This window comes from Sciurus carolinensis, chromosome 12, assembly GCF_902686445.1.
Source record: "Sciurus carolinensis chromosome 12, mSciCar1.2, whole genome shotgun sequence".
Lineage (NCBI taxonomy): Eukaryota > Metazoa > Chordata > Mammalia > Rodentia > Sciuridae > Sciurus > Sciurus carolinensis.
In genome coordinates, this window is record NC_062224.1 from 101,087,624 (window position 1) to 101,110,150 (window position 22,527).

The 22,527-nt window shown below is 33.6% G+C and overlaps 1 protein-coding gene across 1 annotated transcript in view; it reads right to left on the reverse strand.

The window, feature by feature from the left end:
* The window catches only part of Swt1 (SWT1 RNA endoribonuclease homolog), a 94,888-nt gene that overhangs the window by 37,533 nt on the left and 34,828 nt on the right, over window positions 1–22,527 (reverse strand). Inside the window, exons 11-15 of the mRNA XM_047520035.1 lie at window positions 21,317–21,462; window positions 19,355–19,518; window positions 18,039–18,177; window positions 13,251–13,399; window positions 7,804–7,991 (exon numbers count right to left, since the gene is read on the reverse strand). Of these exons, the coding sequence (XP_047375991.1) occupies window positions 7,804–7,991; window positions 13,251–13,399; window positions 18,039–18,177; window positions 19,355–19,518; window positions 21,317–21,462 (786 nt within the window). The remainder of the gene's footprint in view (window positions 1–7,803; window positions 7,992–13,250; window positions 13,400–18,038; window positions 18,178–19,354; window positions 19,519–21,316; window positions 21,463–22,527) is intronic.

Here is a 22,527-nt window from a genome sequence, read left to right on the forward strand (position 1 = left end):
CCCAAATCACCATAATCATCTTATTTTTCACAGCAAAAATTCATAGAAAATGATATTAAACAAGTGATTCAATAAAGCCTAATACTGAAAACTGAGAAAATTCACAGGGTCCTCAAACTAATGGATGGACTTTTTTCAAGTTTTTCATATAGAAGCTCTTTAGATCAAAGTTTGAATTGCCACCTACTCATCTTAGAGGAACTAAAAATCACTCCCTATCACCACCAAGTGTTCCAAAATATCAGTCTTAATGTTACATGTCCATATACTTCCTGTTATACTGAAAAGAATAAACTAGGAAAAGTCAGAACCTGAGAATATTGTAAGATCTAAGATACGATAAAATAATAATGAGCAACAAAACAAAGCATACCTCAAAACAAAAGAAAGACATTAAGCATTCTTACAAGTCTGGAAAGACATGGGAGAAACTCAGGAAATCTACAGAAATGAGTTGGTTAATATAGATTTATCTTACTAAAGGAAAAAAGTATTTTTATGAATAAAATGGCATGTACTATATTACAGAACACTAAAATATTCAGCACAAAGCGAGATAAAAAAGCTTACAATTACTGAATCTCTGAATTAGGATTCAGGTCAACTTCTTAAAGCCAAAATAAAACAGAACATTTAATTAACCACTTTCATTCTGAGTCAGCTAATGGTAACATAATCTAAATTCTTAGATAAAACTTTGGTAAACTTTAACCATACTATTAACTAGCCATAACAGTGCCATACTATTAACTAGCATCCAGGAGAGGTGGGACAAACATGTTTTAGGAAGGAAGATACAGGGAGTCAAAGTCAAATTGAAGGAATATATTTTGTATCTAAAATATTGTCCAATATCCTCAACTCAAGGAACTTCAGAATAAGCGCCTTAGAGATCATCTAATTCTGTTCCATTTTATGAGAACAAACCGAGTTTCAGAAAGACTACATGATCTTCCCAAAGTTACTGTCTTGATGTTCCCTAAGAACCATGGTTGCTGCTGGGCACAGTGGCACCCATCTGTAATTACAGGGCCTCGGGAGGCTGAGGCTAAGAGGATCACAAATTCAAGGCCAGCCTTGGCAACTTAGCAGACCCTATCTCAAAATAGAAAACAAAAAGGGCTGGGGGTATAATTCAGTGGTAAAACACCTGGTTTCAATCCCCAGTACCATAAAAAAAAATTAAATTAAATTAAAAAGAACATGGTTATATTTTCGTAAGGAGCAGAAGCTTTTAGTTCAAATAATTCTTACACAATACAGAATAACAATATGCAAAAAAAGATTAGCTGATTTAATATGAATTTTTATGTCACATTTCCTTTATTATAAAGTTGGTTACTGAGCTGAAGAAATGGCTCCTTGTGGAGAGCGCTCGCCTTTCATGCCTAAGGACCCCGGTTCAAATACCCTGCTGGGAAAATGAGAGGGAAAAAAAAAAAAAACTACGGAAAAAAAAAAAAAAAAAAGTTGGTTACTAAGAGTAATGAGGTGTGACTGAGATGATTTCAAGGCAGAATACCGAGGTTGCTTTCATGGCTGCTCGGTGATGTGAAACCAAGAAAGCAGATAGGCAGCTTCCCAGCAAGGTGAGTGAACAAAATAAAGGGGATGGGGAACTTTACTGGAATTTAATATTGGACCTTCAAAGCAGATCGGGGACTCGGGATGTTGGATATAATAAGGAAGAAACCACTGCCACTGCCGTGACTGGAAGCACAGATAGATGGGTCCCTCCCAGAGCAAAGTGGAGAAATAAGGGAATTAAAGGAACCTGCATTTTTAGAAGGCCTGATGTGAAGAGTTTAGAGATCAAAGTCATTGCCCAACTAAACTGAGAGGCACACTGCACCACATCCTTGTGCAGGAAAGAAGCCCCACTTTCCTAGTTGTGTGTGGAGGACAGAGGAAGGAACCATTTTGCCAACTAATGGCAAGGGGGCTGGCAGCTGGGGGAGGGGATTCCTGGTAAACTCAAGTTTGGTCTGAAATACAGAACTGGCAAACCCACACTGCATTACACAGAGTATGCTTAAGTGACCAGAAGAAAAATCAAACAGGGAGAGAGGTTTCACAGGGAAATACTGGTTGTGGAAACCCACCTGGTTCTCCCATTCCCACTCCAACTGTGATGCCTGTAAGACTGGCTAGAAAAGACAGAACTTGCTGAGAAATTGTAAGAACAGGGGCAGGAGAGATTGACTTTGGAGATGGAACCTAAGATCAGGAGACGTAGGGTCTGCAGGAGATGTACTGAACTAAGAATTGGCTCCCCACCACACAAGTGGAACCCAAGGGAAATCCCTGAGGTGCATCCTTTAGTGTGGAACAGCAACTGCTGGGTCCTGTAGGTGCACTGATTTAAAATCTCTAGACCAGGTGGCATTCAGCGAAGAATCTGGAGCATACCTAAGCCTAAAACCAGTCTCCAGGAGTTCCTCCTACAGGACTCTTTTACTCCATCCAGCAACCCCACCCGGAGGTGGATTAAGCATCATACTCCAGGTGACCCCATCTAATACCGCTGAGAAGGGAAGCCAAGAATCTTCTGAACTCCAGTGGAAACAATTGTTGAACTTCTCATTAAGATCTTTTTTTTCCCCCTCTTTCCTACTCTCTGTTTAATTGTGACTTTAATGGTTCAAGAACATTTATGCATATTCATATTTATTTTTTTTCCTCATTTCTAGCATTTTTGAAGCCAGTTATTTTTCATGGATTAGTATTTTGAGGACTAGGATGTTTGATTAGTATATTTCAGTTTTTGTTTTGTATTTTTTTACTTTTATTTTTAATTTTTAAAATTTTTACCTATTTTTCTCTCATGTATCTGTTTCCCTTGATTCTCTCTTTTCTTCTGCTAATGGACAATCTCTATTGCTCTCTCTTTCACTCTTCCTTTGATTTCTTACTTCTATCTTCTTTCCTCCTCCCTCATAATCATCACATCAACACTTCTGTTCTCTTTTTTTCCACGATTTGAAACTGTACATGTTTTTGCAAACTTACTGTTTTTAATGTAGGCAATAATTGATCATATCATTTCTACTTATTGGGTCAATTAATATTGTAGACATCACAGCAAAAACTATTTGGTTTAATGCTCTATATTGTTTGCATTGGTAGTTGTGATTATTTGTCTCCCTCTGAACAGTGAAGTGCTAGAAACCTTCAGGGACACAGTATGTCCACAGGGTAGAAATGCTACTGCCTCAATCCATATTGTTATATGGGTAGATATACAAACAACATGAAAAAGGGAAAAAATCATCCAAATAAACCAAGATACTTCAATAACAGAATCCATAGCACCAGAGTAGAAGAAATGTCAAAGAAGGAATTCAGAATATACATAGTTAAACTGACCTGCAAGATAAAGAACAATATAAGGAGTGAAATTAGAGAGAAAATACAAGCAGTGAAGATCATATCAATAAAAAAAAAAAAAAAAAGCAAAAATCCTTGAAGGAATCAATAAGTCAAATTAAAAATTCAATGGAAAGCACCACCAACAGACTAGACCACTTGGAAGACAGTTTCAGGAAATGAAGACAAAAACATATAATCTTGAAAATAAAGTTGATCATGGAGAAAAGATAAGAGATCATGAATAGAAACATGAAGATAATCTGAAAAATCCAAGAAAGATGAGATAATCTGAAAAGACCAAATATATGATTTTTCAGAATAGATGAAGGCTCAGAGATACAAACCAAAGGAATGTACAATCTTAAAAATGAAATAATATCAGAAAATTTCCTAAACCTAAAGAATGAAATGAAAAAAATCACATAAAGGAGGCTTAAAGGAACCCAAATATACAAAATTACAACAGGTCCACAACAAGGCACATTATTATGAATATGCCTGACATCCAAAAGAGGACAGAATTTTAAAGGCTGATAGAGAACAACGACAGATCACATTTAGAGGGCAATCAATCCAGATCTCAGCAGATTTCTCAACACAGATCCTCAAAGCTAGGAGGTTTTGGAATAACATATACCAAGCTCTGAAAGAAAATGGATGCCAGCCAAGAATATTATACTTAGCAAAATTAAGCTTCAGAACTGACAATGAAATAAAAACCTTCCATGATAAGCAAAAGTTAAAAGAATTCACAACTAAAAAGACTGCACTACAAAATATTCTCAGTAAACTATTTCATGAAAAAGAAATGAAGAAAAAAAAAAAAAAAAAAGGAAAACCAGTGAAAGGAAGACCTATACTAGATGAATGGTCTATCAAAGGAGAAACTAATTCAAATTAAAAACCAGAAATAAATCAAAATGACAAGGAATAAAAATCATTCTCAAAAATAACCTGGAATGTAAATGACCTAAACTCATCAATCGAAAGACATAGACTGGGAGACTGGATTAAAAAAGAAGACCCAACAATACGCTGTGTCCAAGAGACTCACCTGAAAGCAAAGACATCTACAGAAATAAAAGGATGGGGAAAAACACATCATTCACATGGATCTCGTAATCAAGCAGGGATTTCTATCCTCATATCAGATGAAGTGGACATCAAACAGAAGTTAATCAGAAGGGACAAAGAAGGACATTTTATACTGCTTAAGGGAATTATACAACAATAAGACAGAACAATAGTAAATATTTATGCCCCAAACAATAGAGCATCTATGCACATCAAACATTAAACTCAATTTCAAGAATCACACAGACCACAACACAATATTACCGAGTGACATTAACACACTTCTCTCACGACTGGATAGATCCTCCAAACAAAAACTAAATGAAGTCACAGAACTAAATAATACAATCAATAGTTTAGACTTAACAGACATATATAGAATATTTCATCCACTGATGACTAAATACATTCTCTTCACAGCAGCACATGGATCTTTCTCTAAAACAGACATATCTTATGCCACAAAGCAACTCTAGCAAATACCAAAAAAAAAAAGGATAAAATCTTTCATTCTATCAGATCATAATGGATTGAAATTAGAAATCAATGATAAAATTAAAAATAGAAGCTAATCTAACAGCTGGGGAATAAATAATATGCTGTTGAAAGACTAATGGATGGCACAAGAAATCAGGGATGAAACTAAAAAATATCTGATGGTAAATGAGAATAGCAATACAACATATCAAAATCTCTGGGACATGATGAAGGCTGTTCATTGCACTGAGCTCATTCATTAAAAGAACAGAAAGTCCTCAAATAATTAACATAATATAACATCTCAATGTCCTAGAAAAAGAAGAACAAATCAACAACAAAAGAAGAATGGAAATAATTGAAATCAGAGAGGAAATAAATGAAATTGAAATAAATTTTTTTTCAAAAAAATCAACAAAATGTTGGTTCTTTGAAAAAATAAATAAAATTGATAAACCCTTAGTTGAGATAAAGAAAGAAAAAGAAAGAAAATTCAAAGTAATAAAATTCATGATAAAAAAGGAAATAACACGATGGACACTACTGGCATACAGGCAATAATCAGAAACTATTTTGAAAATTTATGTTCTAATAAAATAGAAAATCTTAAAAACATCAGCAAATTTTTAGAAACCTATGCCCTACCCAAATTGAATCAGGAGGACATAGAAATTTAAACAAATGAATTTCAGGCAAAGAATTTGAAGACACCATTAAAAACCTACCAACAAAGAAAAACACAGGACCAGATGGATTCTTAGCCATGTTCTACCAGAACTTACACCTGAAAAGGAGGGAACCCTTTCATACTCATTCTATGTAGGTAGTACCATCTTTATACCAAAACCAGACAAAGACACATCAAGAAAAGAAAATTTCAAACCAATATCCCTGAAGAACATACATGCAAAAATTCTTAATAAAATACTGGCAAATCACATACAAAAGATAGTGCACCATGATAAGGGGGGTTCATGCAAGGTTGGTTCAACATACAGAAATCAATCAAGGTATAATTCATCACAGCAACAGACATAAAGACAAGAATCACATGATTATCTCAACACATGCAGAAAAAGCATGACAAAATACAGCATCCATTCATGTTCAAAACACTAGAAAAACTAGAGATAGTAGGAACAAACATCAACACTGTAAAAGCTATATACTTTAAACCCAAGGCCAACATCACTACAATGGAGAAAAATTAAAAGCATTCCTCTAAAAACTGGAATAAGACATGGATGCCCTCTTTCACTACTTCTATTCAACATAGTCCTTGAACCTCTAGCCAGAACTATTAGAAGAAAGAAATTAAAGGACTATTAATCGGAAAAGAAAAACTCAAACTATTCCTACATGCTAATGAGATGATTCTATAATTAGAAGACCAGAGAAACCTCCACAGAAAACTTCGAGAACTCATAAATGAGTTCAGCAATGTAGCAGGATATAAATTTACACCCATAAATAGGAAAACTAACCTCTACAATGAAAACTACAGAATACTAAAGAAAGAAATTGAAGAAGGCCTTAGAAGATGGAAAGATCTCCCATGTTCTTGGATAGGGAGAATTAACATTGTCAAAATGGCCACACTACCAAAAGTGCTATACAAATATAATTCCTATTAAAATTCCAATGACATTCTTCATAGAAACAAAAAAAGCAGTTATAAAATTCATTTGGAAAAATAAAAGGCTCAGAATAGCCAAAGTAATCCTCAGCAAGAAAAGTGAAGCAGGAGGCATCACAATACCAGACCTTAAACTACAGAGTTATAGTAACAATAATGGTATGGTATTGACACAAAAACAGACAAGACCATCAATGGACCAGAAGAGAAGACAGAGACAAACCCACATTAATACAATTATCTCATACTAGACAAAGGTGCCATAAACATACATTGGAGAAAAGATAGCCTCTTCAACAAATGGTGCTGGGAAAACTGGAAATCCGTATTAAACAAAATGAAATTAGACCCCTCTCACCCAATGGTTCAAGTAGCTAGGCATTAGACCAGAGACCTGTGCCTACTAGAAAAAAAGATAGGCCCAACTCTCCATCATGTAAGCTTAGGAACCAAATTCCTCAACAAGACTCCCAAAGCACAAGAAGTAAAATCAAGAATCAATAAATGGGATGGTATCAAACTAAAAAGCTTCTTCACGGCAAAAGAAACATTTGAGAATATGAAGACAGCACCTAAAAGAATGGGAGAAAATCTTTACCACCTACATCTCAGATACAGTATTAATCTCTAGGGTATACAAAGAACTCAAAACACTTAACACCAAACAAACAACAACCCAATCATAAATGGGCAAAGGAATGAACAGACACTTCACAAAAGGAATACTTCAATGAACAAATATATGGAAAAATGTTCCACATCACTAGCAATTAGAGAAATGCAAATTAAAACTACACTGAGATTTCATCTCGCTCCAGTCAAAATGGCCATTATCAAGAATCTAGGTGATTTTTCATTAGTTTTGATATACATATATAGAGCTATGCTTCTCATCAAGGTTTCAAATCTGAATCACCTAGTGTTTTTATTTTAATGCACTCTCAGCTTCACTTCGGTTCTACTGAATCAGAATTTCAAAGGACAGAGCTTTAGCATGTATGTATGTGTGTATATGTATATTTGTATGCATGCATGCATGTATGTATGTAGGTACTGAACACTCTCTAGGTAATTCTGATATATATACCCCATTGAAGTTCATTGTAAGGAATTAACTTGACAAAAAGCAATCTAGTACATTAAACTCACAACCCAAATTCTCACTATTCAACGAACAATAATAATGGAAAATCTAGAAAAAGCAAGCTTACAATTCCAGAGTTTAAAAATTCTTGGAAATTTAGTACCTGTTTTGATATATTGTAATCCAAAGATTCTCTAGGATAGACCATATTTCTTGATGCCTGTTGGGTTGAGGAAGATGAGAACTGGAGAAAACAGTGATTTCTTGGTTATGAGACTTCATCAAAGAACTATCTTCCTGCTTTTTACTCACTGAATTTTCTGAAGAATTTGGTGTGCATTTTGTCTTGACCTGGGGAAATAAGAATTACATAAAATGTAGCTACTCCTTCACTAGTAAACGAAAAAACAAAACAAAACAAAACAAAAAAAGAATGACAATTGTGCTTACAAATGCACTAGTTTTCTGGGAAATGCTGGCTATTCCTTTTCTTTTATTATGTACAGAACGTTCCCAGAAATGCATCAGAGCTAGGAAACAAATTTTCCTTTTCATTGTAAGCAATATTTCCAATCTATTTATCATAGTGATCTTTCTTAGCTAACATTCTAATGTTAGTTTAAGAATGCTGTTTCAACACTTCTACACATGATACTGAACTAGATAGAGGAACAAAGATAAATAGGTAGAATCATGCTCCAAGCACCTTATAATGGGGGTGGGGGGAGAAGTGGATAACTGCAAAGGACAGTAAGACAAAACTTTCTGAGCAATGGTGAACCACCATTACAGGTTTCTAAAACTGGCAGTGATATGCAAAGAGCTGCACGCTAAGACACACTGGAACAAAGAAGGTATAGACAAGAATATTGGTTAGGCAGGGCTTGCTGACACAAGCCTGTAATCCCAATGCCATGGGAGGCTGAGGCAGGAGGATTCCAAGTTCAAAGCCAGCCTCAACAACTTAGCAAGGCCCTGTGCAACTCAACAAGATCTTATCTCTAAATAAAATATAAAAAAGGGCTGGGGATGTGGTTAAGCACCCCTGGGTTCAATTCCCAGTATCATTTAAAAAAAAAAATGTGGTTCGGACACCACTGAATGATCAAGAGAGGAGTCTTGAGAACTTGAACCATGTATCAAAAGGCAGTAGAATAGAAAAAAAAAAATACATGTGCAAGAAATATTTTAAAAGATTTGGCCAAAAGCTAGATTCAGGGAGTGAGGGAGAATCTAAGATTTTTTTTTTTTTTTTTTTTTTTTTTACCTAGATGCTTAGAATAATGGTATCAATAATAGAATTTAGGATGACCATAAGTTTAGAAAAGTGTGTGTGTATGTGTGTACATACACACTTTAAATAGGCAGAATCTTCTTGATTACTTCTCTGGAAGAATATAAAAACAGTTCTACTCAATGTAAAAATCATACAAAAGTACTTTCAAGCAACACATCTCAGATGCACATGATGCAACTGACAGAAATGCTACTTTAATGTGCCTCATTCGATGCAATTTTAAAAAGCCCATTAAACTATGAATTTCTAATAAGGGACAATATATTGAACATACCATGTATTATAATGGAAAGACAAGAAACCACTTAATGTGTATTTGTCCATGTTTCCAAATTTTGTGGTCTTCTATAGTAAAGTCAAGAAGAGTGTCTGATGGGGCAGGGGTTGTGCCTCAGTGGTAGAGTGCTTCTCTGGCACATGTAAGCCCTGGGTTCAATCCTCAGCACCAAATGAAAAGAAATAAAATAAAGGTATTGTGTTCATCTACAACTAAAATATATATTTTAAAATTTACATATGTATATAAAAATAAGAAAAAAATATATAAAATATATTTTTAAAAACAAATATATGTGTGTGTGTGTATGTACGTGTGTATGTGTGTGTGTGTGTATACAATTAAGAAAAAAAGAAGAAGTATGTCGGCTTGAGGCCTGGGATATGGCTCAACAGTAGAGCATTTGCCTAACATCCCAGCACCACAAAACATAACCACAGCAGCAGCAAAAATAAAACCTGGCTGCTTGCATGTAAAATAAGTTTGATTTTTAAGTATATGTTGACTTTTGAGGTACAAAATGGTATCTAGGTAAAGATGTCTAGCAGGTAACTGTATATGATCTAAGACTTAAACACAGTGGAGGATCATTCTCATGAAGATAAGACTCAGAAGTAGATGAGATAACTGAAAGATAATATTGCCAAAAAGGAAGGTAATGGATAGGAAAATTGAGAACTAGCAAGCATGAAAGAGGGAAGGAATCACGCAGATACAATAGCTATAGAAGTCAAGGCAAACAGGTTTCAGAAAGGAGACAATACAGTAAATAACACAGCCAATAACAAATATTTAAGAATAGAAGGGAACTGAGTATATTTTAAGGTAGATAAAAGACATATACTACTGATTCAAGTGATTTTTAATATCAAGTGATATTTTTTAAAATATCATTCAGGGAAAAGTATTCACTTAGGTTAAAAAACTGACAGAAAAAATTTAACCTATGAGTTTAAAAATTGGTTTTTGATCCCTGCTCTACTAATGTGTTTTATGAACTTCAATAATAGTACTCCATTTTCAAAGATCAAGTTTCCATGTTGATAAAAGGATGATTTCAAAGGCTAGCAAAACAAGTCTTATTTGTTTGGTTGTCAAGAGTTTTATAAAATAAATGTGTATGTGCATGTGTGTGTATCCTTTTCCTAGTTTCACTTCATTTACATAAAAATCTGGAAATGATGTGAATCCATTAAACCATTTTAGTTTTTCAGAAGCCTTTCAAGCAAACAAACATGAATATTCCTCTTTTTAAAATTTTTCTACACTTGATAAAGTAAAAGGTGGCATTTTTTAAAAACCATTACTGTATTGAGCTATCCTATCTTTGGAAGTAAGCTATTGTCACTCAAGTTACTGAGACACGACTAAAAATTTAAGATATGTATCAAACCTGATGCATTCTACAAACAACTACTACTGAACATTTATTTTATTTTATCTTTCTTTTTTGAGGGTGTGGGGATTGAACCCTTTTTATATTTTTGATTTACAGACAAGTTCTCACTAAATTGCTTATGGCCTCACTAAGTTCCTGAGGCTGTCTTTGAACTCACGATCCTCCTGCCTCAGCCTCCCAAGCTGCTGGGATTACAGGCTAGCAACTCTGTGCCGGGCCTGAATATGTATTTTATAGGACAAGATAAATTACAATGTTCCTGTTCTTACTTAGATAATGAATTGTTTCTAACATGAAAATAAAGGAACAACATTTAATTTTTTGGTACTGGGTACTGAACTCAGGGGCACTTAATTACTGAACTATATACTCAGCTCTTTTTATTTATCATTTTGAGACAGGATCTTGCTAAATGGCTGAGGCTGGCCTTGAACATGCAAACCTCCTGCCTTAAATTCTAGAGTCACTAGGATTAAAGGCACGTACCACCACACCAAGTTATTAGGAACAACACTTTAAAGCTCCAATCCTGCACACAATAAAAGGTTTCAAGCAATTGCACTACTGTCAAGTGCTAAGAAAAGGAAATAATTAGGATGTTACCTAGATTCTTTGCTATTCACCTTCACGAATTTTGCTAATGTAGCAACTGAAAATTTAAGAATGAATAACTTAAGATACAACAATTTAATAGTTTTACATGTCCAATGGGCAACATACATACAGCAGACATGCAATTATTTGATAAAAGACAATAAATTTTAATATCGCATTTTTATGGTACTTCCCATATCCAGGCTTCCAAGAGATAAGAGTTTGAAACTTTGAAAACATTATTTTCATCTCAACCAATCCTAAATTTTGTTTTGTTCTCTAATTAAAAAACAATTAAGTTTATAAGTATCTTAAACTTTTATCTTGTTCACTACATTTGTTTCACTAAAATATGATTTAGGACTCAATTTTGTGATGGGAAGAGAGAATATCTTTTCTGATACAATCCGATACAACAAACTGTGACCCCTTAAATTCCCAAGTCCACTCTTCCCTAATAGTTTAAAAAGTCACACAAGCCATAAAAAAATTCAAAAACTACCAATGTTTTGGTTATATCAAACCGAAAGATCATTTCATCCCTTAAATTTTCCCTTAATTCTTTCCTCAAAAATGATCACATATTTCCTATTAGTTTATATATATTTTAAAAGATGCTTCGTTTACTCCATGAGATACTTTATCAGCAAGTAAGTTCTTTTCCTCAGCAATTAACATTAGTGTCATCTACTCCTACTATTATTTCATAGGTAGTGGACCTACCTGACCATGAAAAATCAATAAGATAAACACACCCAACCCAGTTCTTCAGTGAAAAAGGAGAATGTGGTATCTTATATATGTTTTGTGTATTATATATTAAACATTTATAAATTTATATAATATGTAATTACAAAATATAACATTTAATATATTATTTTTATATTATACACGTTAAGTATATATGTATATTACATGCTAATATATATATAAATTCTATAATATATACTAGATGAAAGTTCCATTGATATATCCCCTAGTAGTTATGACACTGGGGTTTTTTAAGCTTGTTTCTGGCACATAAAAATATCCTCACTTTTTTAAATTTGAAATTGGAAGACTGAAGAAATAGGTTATTATTGGGGACAAAACTTACATAGTTAAGTTTAAATATCATAAAACGATATTAGTGTTAGGGTAGGTGCAAAAGAATAACATGAAGACACTTGCGTAAAAAAATTCATGGGCTGGGGATGTGGCTGAGTGGTATAGTGCACTTGCCTGGCACGTATGAGCCCCTGGGTTTAATCCCCAGAAACACACACACACACACACACACTCATAGGCTAATTAGTAAAGTTTGAATAAGGTCTACAGATTAGACAACTGTATTTATCAATGTTAATTTCCTGATTTATTAGACTGTAATACATGATATATATATATAATATATATATATTTTTATTACACATGGAAATATTTTGAGGTAAAGCAGCATCATATCTTCAACATATGCTTAATACAATACAGCTTGGAGAAATAATATGGACAGATAAGTAGATTGATAAAGAAAACAATGAAGCAAATGTAATGTTAACATTTGGGGACTCAGGCTAAAGGATTTATACAGGAATATTTTTGTACCACACTTGCAATTTTTTCTTAATTTTGCAATTATTTCTAAATTTAAAAAAATAACAATATAATTGGACACCACTGCCAAAACCTTACTGTATAAAGCTTAACAGATTCTTAGCATCTGCATGTTCAAAAACATCTTCTACTGGTTCTAATGCATGTGAGATTCACTGGCTTAGGGCACTGGAAATGAATAGTGTATAGCTTTCTTCTATCCATAAATGAATTAATATAAAATACCAGCAACTGATGTAAGATGTGATACTTCTTTCATAAAAGGATGTGCATTTCACAACTAATGATAAGAGTTGCTTATACTCCATTCAACTTACTTAATATTTACTTAATACCTTTGTATGTCAGCCTAAATTAGAATTAAATTATCACATACCTCCTGTTGTCTGCTAAACACATTTTTAAAACACATGGCCAGCTACTTTAAATGACATTCCCAAGATATCTTACCTCTGACCATGTTTGGAGTAGTTTGTTCACTTCAGCAAAGGCCTGTGGAAGAATACCATCATAATTTGACCTTGTACTGAAAGCATGTAACAAACTTTTAGAATCCCGAAGCAGGAATTTCACTGTTGTAAAATCCACTGCCTTATTAGCTGGTAAGAGAAATTTAAGAAAGAAAACCATGTTAAGAGTGAGTATACAACATAAAATGACTTTGGACATTATTCTAATACTACTTTGAAATTTAAGAAAAGTACACATTTATATCTACATACCACTCCTAATTCATCCCTCTTACATAAAAAGCAACAATTAAAGTTATACACAAAGTCCTTCAAGTTGACTGGTATTCTGTATTCAGATTTCAGGAGTTCCCTCAACATGGTCAACTTCAAAGTCAAAGTCAAATGAAAGAATATTATGTTTTCAGAGAAAAAAAAAAAATCACCGAACAAGTCAAACCACAGATTTTCAAAACTGAAGCTATTTCACATTCAAATTATTATGAAGCAAAAGGAGAATCACATGTTAGTGGCAAGCATGTAAGTTATATGTAGTCCCTGTCATGATCAATTAATTATGTAGTGATTTACCTTCAAAACATGAAACTTTATACTAAATGTATTGAAAATGTATTATATTTTATTAGCGGAAAATAAAAATATGAGTAGCAGTGAAAAGCAAAAGAAGCAAACAGAATTTTTTTCCTGTAAATTACAGTGAAAGAGTCTACAAATAGTAATTTAAAGTATAACAGTTTTCTTTTAAGGAGTTACAACTGCTTACATTAAATTCTCAAACTAGCCAGGCATGATGGAGCAATACGTGCAACTCAAGAGGCTGAGGAAGGAGGACCACAAGCTGGAGGCCAGCCTCAGCAACTTAGCAAGCCCTCTCTTAAAATAAATAAAAAGGGCTAGGGAAGTAGTTCAGTGGTAGACTGCCTCTGCATTTAATCCCCAGTACAGTCATAAATAAAAATTAAGAATACAGTTATGAACAATAAAATTAAGTAAATTGCTAATGTCACAAAACTCAGAAGAGAAAAAGGTCTTTCCGTTATTAAGACATAATGCAGCCTAACAGTTTTCAAAAGGCAAAATAACCATAATAACCATACTACAATGTTTGCTGTTTTTGTTTTAATGTTCATGGTTTAATATTCACACAACATGAATTTTCATTGGCATTAGGATTAAAAACATTCCTTTTTATTACTTACACAAGAACTTGCTTTTAAAAATCATGAAGGATCAAATTGTTTTAAAAGTACATTTTAATAATTAATTCTACAATATTCAGAAACTCTCATTTAATGGGACAGTTGTAGCCCGGTCTCTAGCTTTCTCTTTACCCGTTCCCGCAACCCCACCTCCCAAAAAATAAAACGAAACAGTATGTTTCCTTATGGGAACACTTTCATCACGTTTTAAAGCCAATGACTATGTTAAAGGCCTGTGGGGAAAGAGAGAAAGAGGTGCTACACATGGGAAAAACTGTAGGTTTGTTGAATCTGATAAATATGAGGAAGACATAGTTGGGCACAGTTTTTTGTTTCCCCCCACTGTGTGTGTATGTGTACTACTGGAGATTGAAACCAGGAGCACTCTAATACTGAGTTGCATCTCCAGTCCCTTTTATTTTCTATTTTTGAGACAGAGTCTAAGTAAGTTACTGAGGCTGGCCTTGAACTTGAGATCCTCTTGCCTCAGCCTCCTGAGTTGTGGGATTACAGGTGTGCACCACTGCGACCAGATTCTTTTAAGGGTACTTTTCCAATGTAGTCAAGTCCATGTTTAGGGGAGCTTAATCCTTGAATTAGTAATTTCTGTCTTGCAAAATTTCTTTACAAAGATTATGGGGGAGAGGGAAATAACAATGATAAATTCAGAACAAAACAACAAAAAAAATCTATATGGATGAAATAGTTTAATGCTTATATAGGCCAATAATTACTCAGAGTAAGGTTAATCAGATAAAAAAGCTGTTAAAAGTTATTAGTCACTTTCCACAAAATTTTATACACATACAAGTAATTCAACAGCTAAGGATACTACTAAAATTATAAACTCAGATTTTTTTTTTCTAATTAAAAGCTATCTAGGGTTGGAGTTGTAGCTCAGTGGAAGAGCACTTGCCTAGTATGTGTGAATCACTGTGTTTGATCCTCAGCACCACATAAAGATAAATAAATAAAATAAAGGTATTTGTCCATCTACAACTAAAAATAAATTTTTAAAAAGTTATCTTATGACAGGAAGTATTTTTATAATCCCACATTCTTCACAAGTCACTAAACAAGACATCAGATTCTTCTAGATCAAGGACCACTAAACTGTGTAATGAATACAAAAATTATTTTTAAGCAGAAGGTAGTTACTATCTTTTCACTTCTTTCCCTATTGCCAGTCAGAGCTGCTACCAATCATCTCTCAGTTGCATGAAAGAGCAGAAACTGCCCACCCCTAGAAACACAAATGCAAGACAGCAACTAGTTACCCATTTTTAAAACTAACTTTACTCTAGAATGCATACTGTTTAAGGTCTTTCCCTTTTAAAAGACTAAATTATATCCCTAATAAAAGATATGAAAAATGTTTCCACATGTTTAGTGAAACTGCTCTGAAGACCCGTCCAACTGGTTGTTTCATGTCCCTTATATAATAATACCCCTAATAATGTCTCTATTTAGCGGAAATGCCTCAAGAGTCTTTTTAAAAAAAAAATTTGGTAACTTCTAACAATTCATTCAACAACTACCATGGATAAGATATAAGAAATCTCCTGGAATGAATTTTGAACACTATGAAATGCTTTCAAAGAGCTTACACTAGAGGGAAAAGACAAAGAGGTATGCCTACGTAGAAAAGCCTTTTTTTTGGGGGGGGGGGGAGGTGTCTTAGCCTCTAAGAAGCTTATTGTTAAAAATCTGCGCCCAAGTATTACAATAAGTGTTGTGCATGATTTTTTGGTAAATATGGTAAATCTTATTCTTTATTACCTGGTTTTTGTGCTTTTAAGCGTAATTTAATAGTTCTCTTATAGTCAAATTATTATAAGACACCACATTTGGTCTTTAGAAGTAGATTGAATATAACTAACACATAAAACAATAAACAGAACAGATCATGTGGGGAGTTTCAAAAAAGTTAAGAACTCTCTGAACCTGTAATAATGATCATACTTTGTCTTTTAAAGGTATAACAAGACAAATATAGCTGTTTGGCTTTAGATAAGTTAACTTCCCATCTCAGAGCTAATTGATCATAAAACATGAGAAATTAGAAATTAGAAATACAGCCTTGATCATAAAACATGAGATAAGCACTTTTCATTTTTCTTTCCCTTCTTAGCAGAAAAACTTTTTTGACTGCTAAATGGAATTGAACAGATTTAAAAAAAAAAAAAAAAAAAAAAAAAAAAAAAAGGCTGCCCTGCCTAATGTTGGGGTTGAAGTCCAGAGTCAGCACCTACCAGGTTCTCCACACCTTTATTTCCACCCCCTATCTACTGGCAGCACAGGTATGCCTAGAAATCAAAATTTATATTTAGTATGGTTTAAAAACCACCAACTCAGTAATTCACTATCATATCTTCCAGTTCTAAAATTCACTATGCTCCAAAACCAAAGGTTTCCTATTCCTTATTCATATAGTTTAGATCCTTGATACACACAAGAAATGTGTTCAAAGTTTGTGTGTCCAACATAGTGAGAAATGAAAAAACTATAATTCCATTTGTATAACTGAATAGACTATAAAATACAGTTTAAAAACTTTTCAAACTAAACATTACTAAAACATACACTCACACACTGGGGATGTAGTTCAGTAATAAAGAGCTTGCCTACTATGCAGGAGGCCACGGGTTCAATTCCCAGTACAAAAAAAATATTACATATTCATAATATCCAGGAATATCAAACAATGTCATAACTTCTAAGAACTACATTCATTCATTTAGCTGCCACAAATTCCCTTTAGAAATTAGAAATACAGCCACAAGCACGGTAGCATACACCAGTAATTCCAGGGTTATGTTCTGGATATGTGGTGTCCCCCAAAAGCTCATATGTGAGACAACGCAACATGTTCACAGGTGAAATGATTAGATTATGAGTTGTGGCCTTAATAGCGAACCAATCCACTGATAGGGACTAACTGGGTGGTAAATGTAGATAGGCAGGGTGTGGCTGGAGGAGGTAAATCACTGAGGGTGTACCTTTGGGGTATATATTTTGTCACTGGTGAGCAGAGCTCTCTATCTCTGCTTCCTCCCTGTCATGCCCTGAGCTGTTTTCCTTTGCGTTGTCCTTCCCCCAGTGATATTGTGCCTCACCTCAGGCCCAGAGCTACAGACTCTGCTGACCTTGAACAGAACCTCTGAAACCATGAGCCAAAATAAACTTTCCTTCCTCTCACTTGTTCTTATCAGGTCTTTTAGTCATAGCAACGCAAAGCTGGCTAAAACACCTAGCTGCTCAGGAGGCTGAGGCAAAAGGCCAGCTTTAGCAACTCTGTGAGACCCCCAACAACTTAGCAAAACCTGCTCTCAAAATAAAAAATCAAAAGGACAGGGATACAGTTCAGTGGTAAAGTGCCCCTGGGTTCAATCCCCAGTACCAAAAAGGGGGCGGGGGGTGGGGAGAAAAGAAATTAGAAGTAAATACTTTAGAAGCTAACCCACAAACTTTTCATTATTTCATCTTTATATCCTAAGGAATGTATCTGCTGATTTAAATTAACATTTTAATATAACACTGGTAAAGGAAAAAAATAAAAAGATCCATACCTCTACAGAGATTTTCATATAGGCTCTCAACAGTTAAAAGCAAGTTCTTTTCCATAATTAATCCAAACACAGCCAACCAGTGTTTTTTAAAGCACTGTAGTATGTGTATTAGAGTCCATGGTGGTTTCAAGTACAGCATCTAAAGAGTATTTAAAAAGATTAAGATTTATGAACTTATTTATTATTGCCATTATTTAAACAACCTATTTAGGAAGTCCTATGTATACTTTTGGGCAAAATACAGTTGAATTCTTTTTTTAGTTGGATTCTTTTTAAATTAAAAGATATTTTATTAAAAACTAACCATCTTAAAATGATAATTCCATTACAGATTATTTTTGTAAAATTCCTTTTACTATTAATCTTTGTGGTCTCTGGAACCATAAGTACAAAAAGAAAGCCTACTTCCAATCAGAGAGGAAGCACAATTTTAATCAGCAAAGATTCCTCAATCTACATTTCAATATGATAATTTTAATGAGGAAATCAATCTAACTGTTAACAACTGGGGAACAAAAAATCTGTATAGAAAAAAGATATCAAATACAATTGCCATTTACTATACTCTTACAAAGAGAATAACTGATCATTAGCAACTTTATGAGTCCTTCGTATTTCTACTATGAAATATCCAACTTAAACCAACCCTCCTTGAATCTTCTGATCATTCATCATCATCTTGGTTCAACATTTGATAAGATAATTCATTAGCAAAGATATCATATTGGAAGATATTTGAATTTCATACTGGAAGATATTAGAATTTCACTGAAAAGCTGGAATCAAGATACAAACTACAGTTAATGGGCTCTGAAGTTTCTTATAGTTATAAATGTGAAAATCAAAGATTAAACTATCACTATTGCTAAATTAGGTATTCTGTTGAATTGCAGAAAAATACTAATTGAAGTAAAATGCAAAATGTCTTACTAATAGGATCAATTTGTGCTCTCATATTCATGTTTACATGGCATAAGCCAAAATATGCACCTACATTTTGAAAAATGTCTGATTATTCCTTACATCAGACATTTTGATTCAAAAGAAATTAAAGAGTAAAGTTGTTTGGATTTAAGTTCCAAGGGGTAGTGTGACACAAATACTTATTGATTGATAAAAAAGAACGATAGTATGTAGTCCTAAACCTTAAGACATATATCATTCAACCATCAATGTTTTTTCAAAATCCTGGAGAAAAAGATTGATGTGATACAGCTTACTAGTTAAGCTTATTCGTTTTATATAAATATCTCTTAAAATAACAAATCTTCAATAGTAAAAAAGAAATTTGCAATTAATAGACTTGAACTAATCACCTCCATCCAAAGGTTTCCAAAAGCAATTTTCATTTCTGTTTCTAATATTGAAGATAAAGCTGTTCCAAGAGATTTTTCAAGATCAGCTATTATACGCTCAAGTAGAATGGACAGTCCTGAATTTGTAGACTTTTCATCAGAGCTCTCTTCTACCGGTGTTGCTTCTTTAAAACAAACAGTTAAAGGCTTTATTCAGGGCGCTAATAGTAAATATTATATATGACTACTATTTGGCCATAAATAATAAACATCTTATGTGTAATCAGTTTTGAATTACCTAGCAACACTTACTTAGAAACATTGCTCCCATGGTCATTTTAAATATGCTACTTTGAACAAAGTTTTATCTTTTTGAAAAAGAGAACTAAATATTTTCACGCCAAAGGATATGTAAAAAAAAAATTGTGATATTTCACTACAATTAATATTATTTTCAAAACAAAGGAGAATTACAAGAGTGCCTTGAATTTATTTACAATAGAAAACTAGTAACTCGAATCGAGTTTTCTTCCAAAATAGTACACATTTATAAACTTAGCCCACACCAATAAATTATTTTGAAAGGACTAAAATTTCTGGCTTAACCACCTTCATGCCCTCCCCTTTAAAAAGAGCTTTTGTTATTTTAGTTAATTACATTTAGTTTGTATTATATTTAGTTGATTTCATTTCATTAGCACTACTTTTTTTTTTTTTTTTTTTTTTTTTTTTGCCATGCTGGGGATCAAACCCAGGGCCCTGTGCTTGCAAGGCAAGCACTTTACCAAATGAGCTATCTCCCCAGCCCAGCACTACTTTTTTAAATACTTGAAAATAACAGAAATTTCCTTGAGGCAAAATTTAAAATATTAAGTGGTTTATCTCTACAAATACAAACTAAGAATTTAAATTGATCCTAACATAATAGGCAAACCAAAAGCAGGCTACCCCTGAAAAACCTAAACTAGAATATCCTGTTATTCCCTCCAATGCCATTTTTTATATTACGACAATGTGTGCTATCCCCTAAGAAGGGCAAATAAGTAGTATATATATGTGTATGAATATTTGAACATTTATATATATATATATATGAATACAGCCTATATTAGAGACCTCAATAATTACTTTCCCACAGAGGGAAAAGGTGGGATGTATTTATACACGATGTCATTTAATATAATAGCCCATCAAATATCAAGCCACAGGGGATGGGGTTGTGGCTCAGTGGTAGAGCCCTTGCCTAGCATGTGTGAGGCACTGGGTTCCACTCAGCACCACATATAAAGAAAGAAAGAAAATAAAGGTCCATCAACAACTAAAAAAAAAAAATGTGTTTAAAAAAAATATATCGGGCTGGGAAGATAGCTCAGTTGGTAGAGTGCTCACCTCGCAAGCACTAAGGCCCTGAGTTCAATCCCCAGCACCGCAAAAAAAAAAAAAAAAAAAAAAAAATCAAGCCACAGAACAGATTATTCTGGTTAAAGAAAGCTAAGACAATAGTATTGCTTTTAATTTTCTTTATTATTAGTCTAAAATTTAAAAAATATTATTAGAGTCTTGTAACTTTCTCAACTATTACTAGCTGAATTTTTTACTATATGAACAGGAAGTTATAAATATGAAGTCAATTTTATAAAGAAATTAGTCTCCCCACTTCAAATGATTATTTCCTATAGCTACTACTAATTTTAAAAGGTATAATTTCACAAGGTACAAGCGAGCATGCACACAGTAATTATAAATATGTAAAACTACATGTGAGTATATGATTAAAAATCAAATTAATTTATAAAGTATTGGAATGTCAAGTTCATTATATTTTTGTATTAGTATTATAATTTTCATTTACTTGTAGGATTTAAATGCCAGCAGTATTCCAAATCTGATGTACAAAGTATAAGATTAAAATTTGAAATGTTATCACTAAACTTAGAATATAAATGAAGATATATTTCTAATTATGCACAATAAAAATACTACCTGCTTTCGATCGTTGCTTAGAAATACAAGGCTGATGACACACATCTGTGTTCAGAGATAAGTTAAGCAGCTCTCCACTCAATTCTTCTTTACTGAGTGACTTCACGCCGCTTATGAGGCCTTTGCTTCTTAAATTTCTGTCATCCCTAAGGTTGAAGTTAGGAGGAAAAATATTTTTTTATAAGATAAACCATGTGGCAACTCAAAACACATGAGATCTACTCATAGGCTGGTGAATCTCAGCATATGTATTAAGAAAGGAAAATAATTTCTTTAAATAGAGATGGTAAAGAAATTTATGTACAGTAGAGTCATATCATATGAATTTTGGAGAATAATAATTATTCATTAAGTGCTTCCCTGGAACTAGGCACCATTCTAAGTGATATTTACATATATTTACATTTATTGAATCTTCACAACAAACCTCTGAAGAAGTGGTACTAATTTTATCATCATTTCACAGATGAAAAAGAGAGATAAGGGGTTAAGTAACTTGTTCAAGGTCATATACAGTATGTGGGAATTAGATCTGAACACAGGTATATGATCGTCCAAAGAGAAATAAATACTAACAGCCATAGTAGAAGAAATAATTTACACAGGGCAGACATTTGCAAATTTTCTCAGAATGAGCATAAAAAAAATAATGTGAATCTGCTGTTTGCTCAAGGAAGTCAGTGATTAGAACACAGCCTGAGTTCAGTTTATGAGGTTACCGGGACAGGCTAGGACAATAATAAATGAAAAGACATATAAGGGTCTCAATGGGGAAGCCACATCATTGAATTTGTTTCTTAAATTATTGCTCTGGAACCCAGGAGGTTTCCAGCTGCTGCTCATGACAGAATAGCTTGGTCAGACTAACCTTCCCACACAAAAGAATTACAAAATCTGAACAAAAATAAAGAGAAAAAAGTAACCACCTGAAGGCACTAGAAAGTAGTACTGTGGGAAGAACCTAAGGAGAGTTTACCTTCAAGGCACAAGCTGCACTAGGGAAGCTACACAGAGTTCTCTTTTTGCCTAAGGGCACTCCTCCATTCATGAATGGCATATGACAACAGGAAGTCATAGCCTCGGTGACTGGAGATACCAGAGAACCACGTGGACAACTGACCCGAATATCTAGAAAGTTAAGGAGGAAACAAAAGGGAAGAAATCACAGGGCAAGTAAGCCCCAGAATCTGCATAAAATTCTGCCCAGAGCA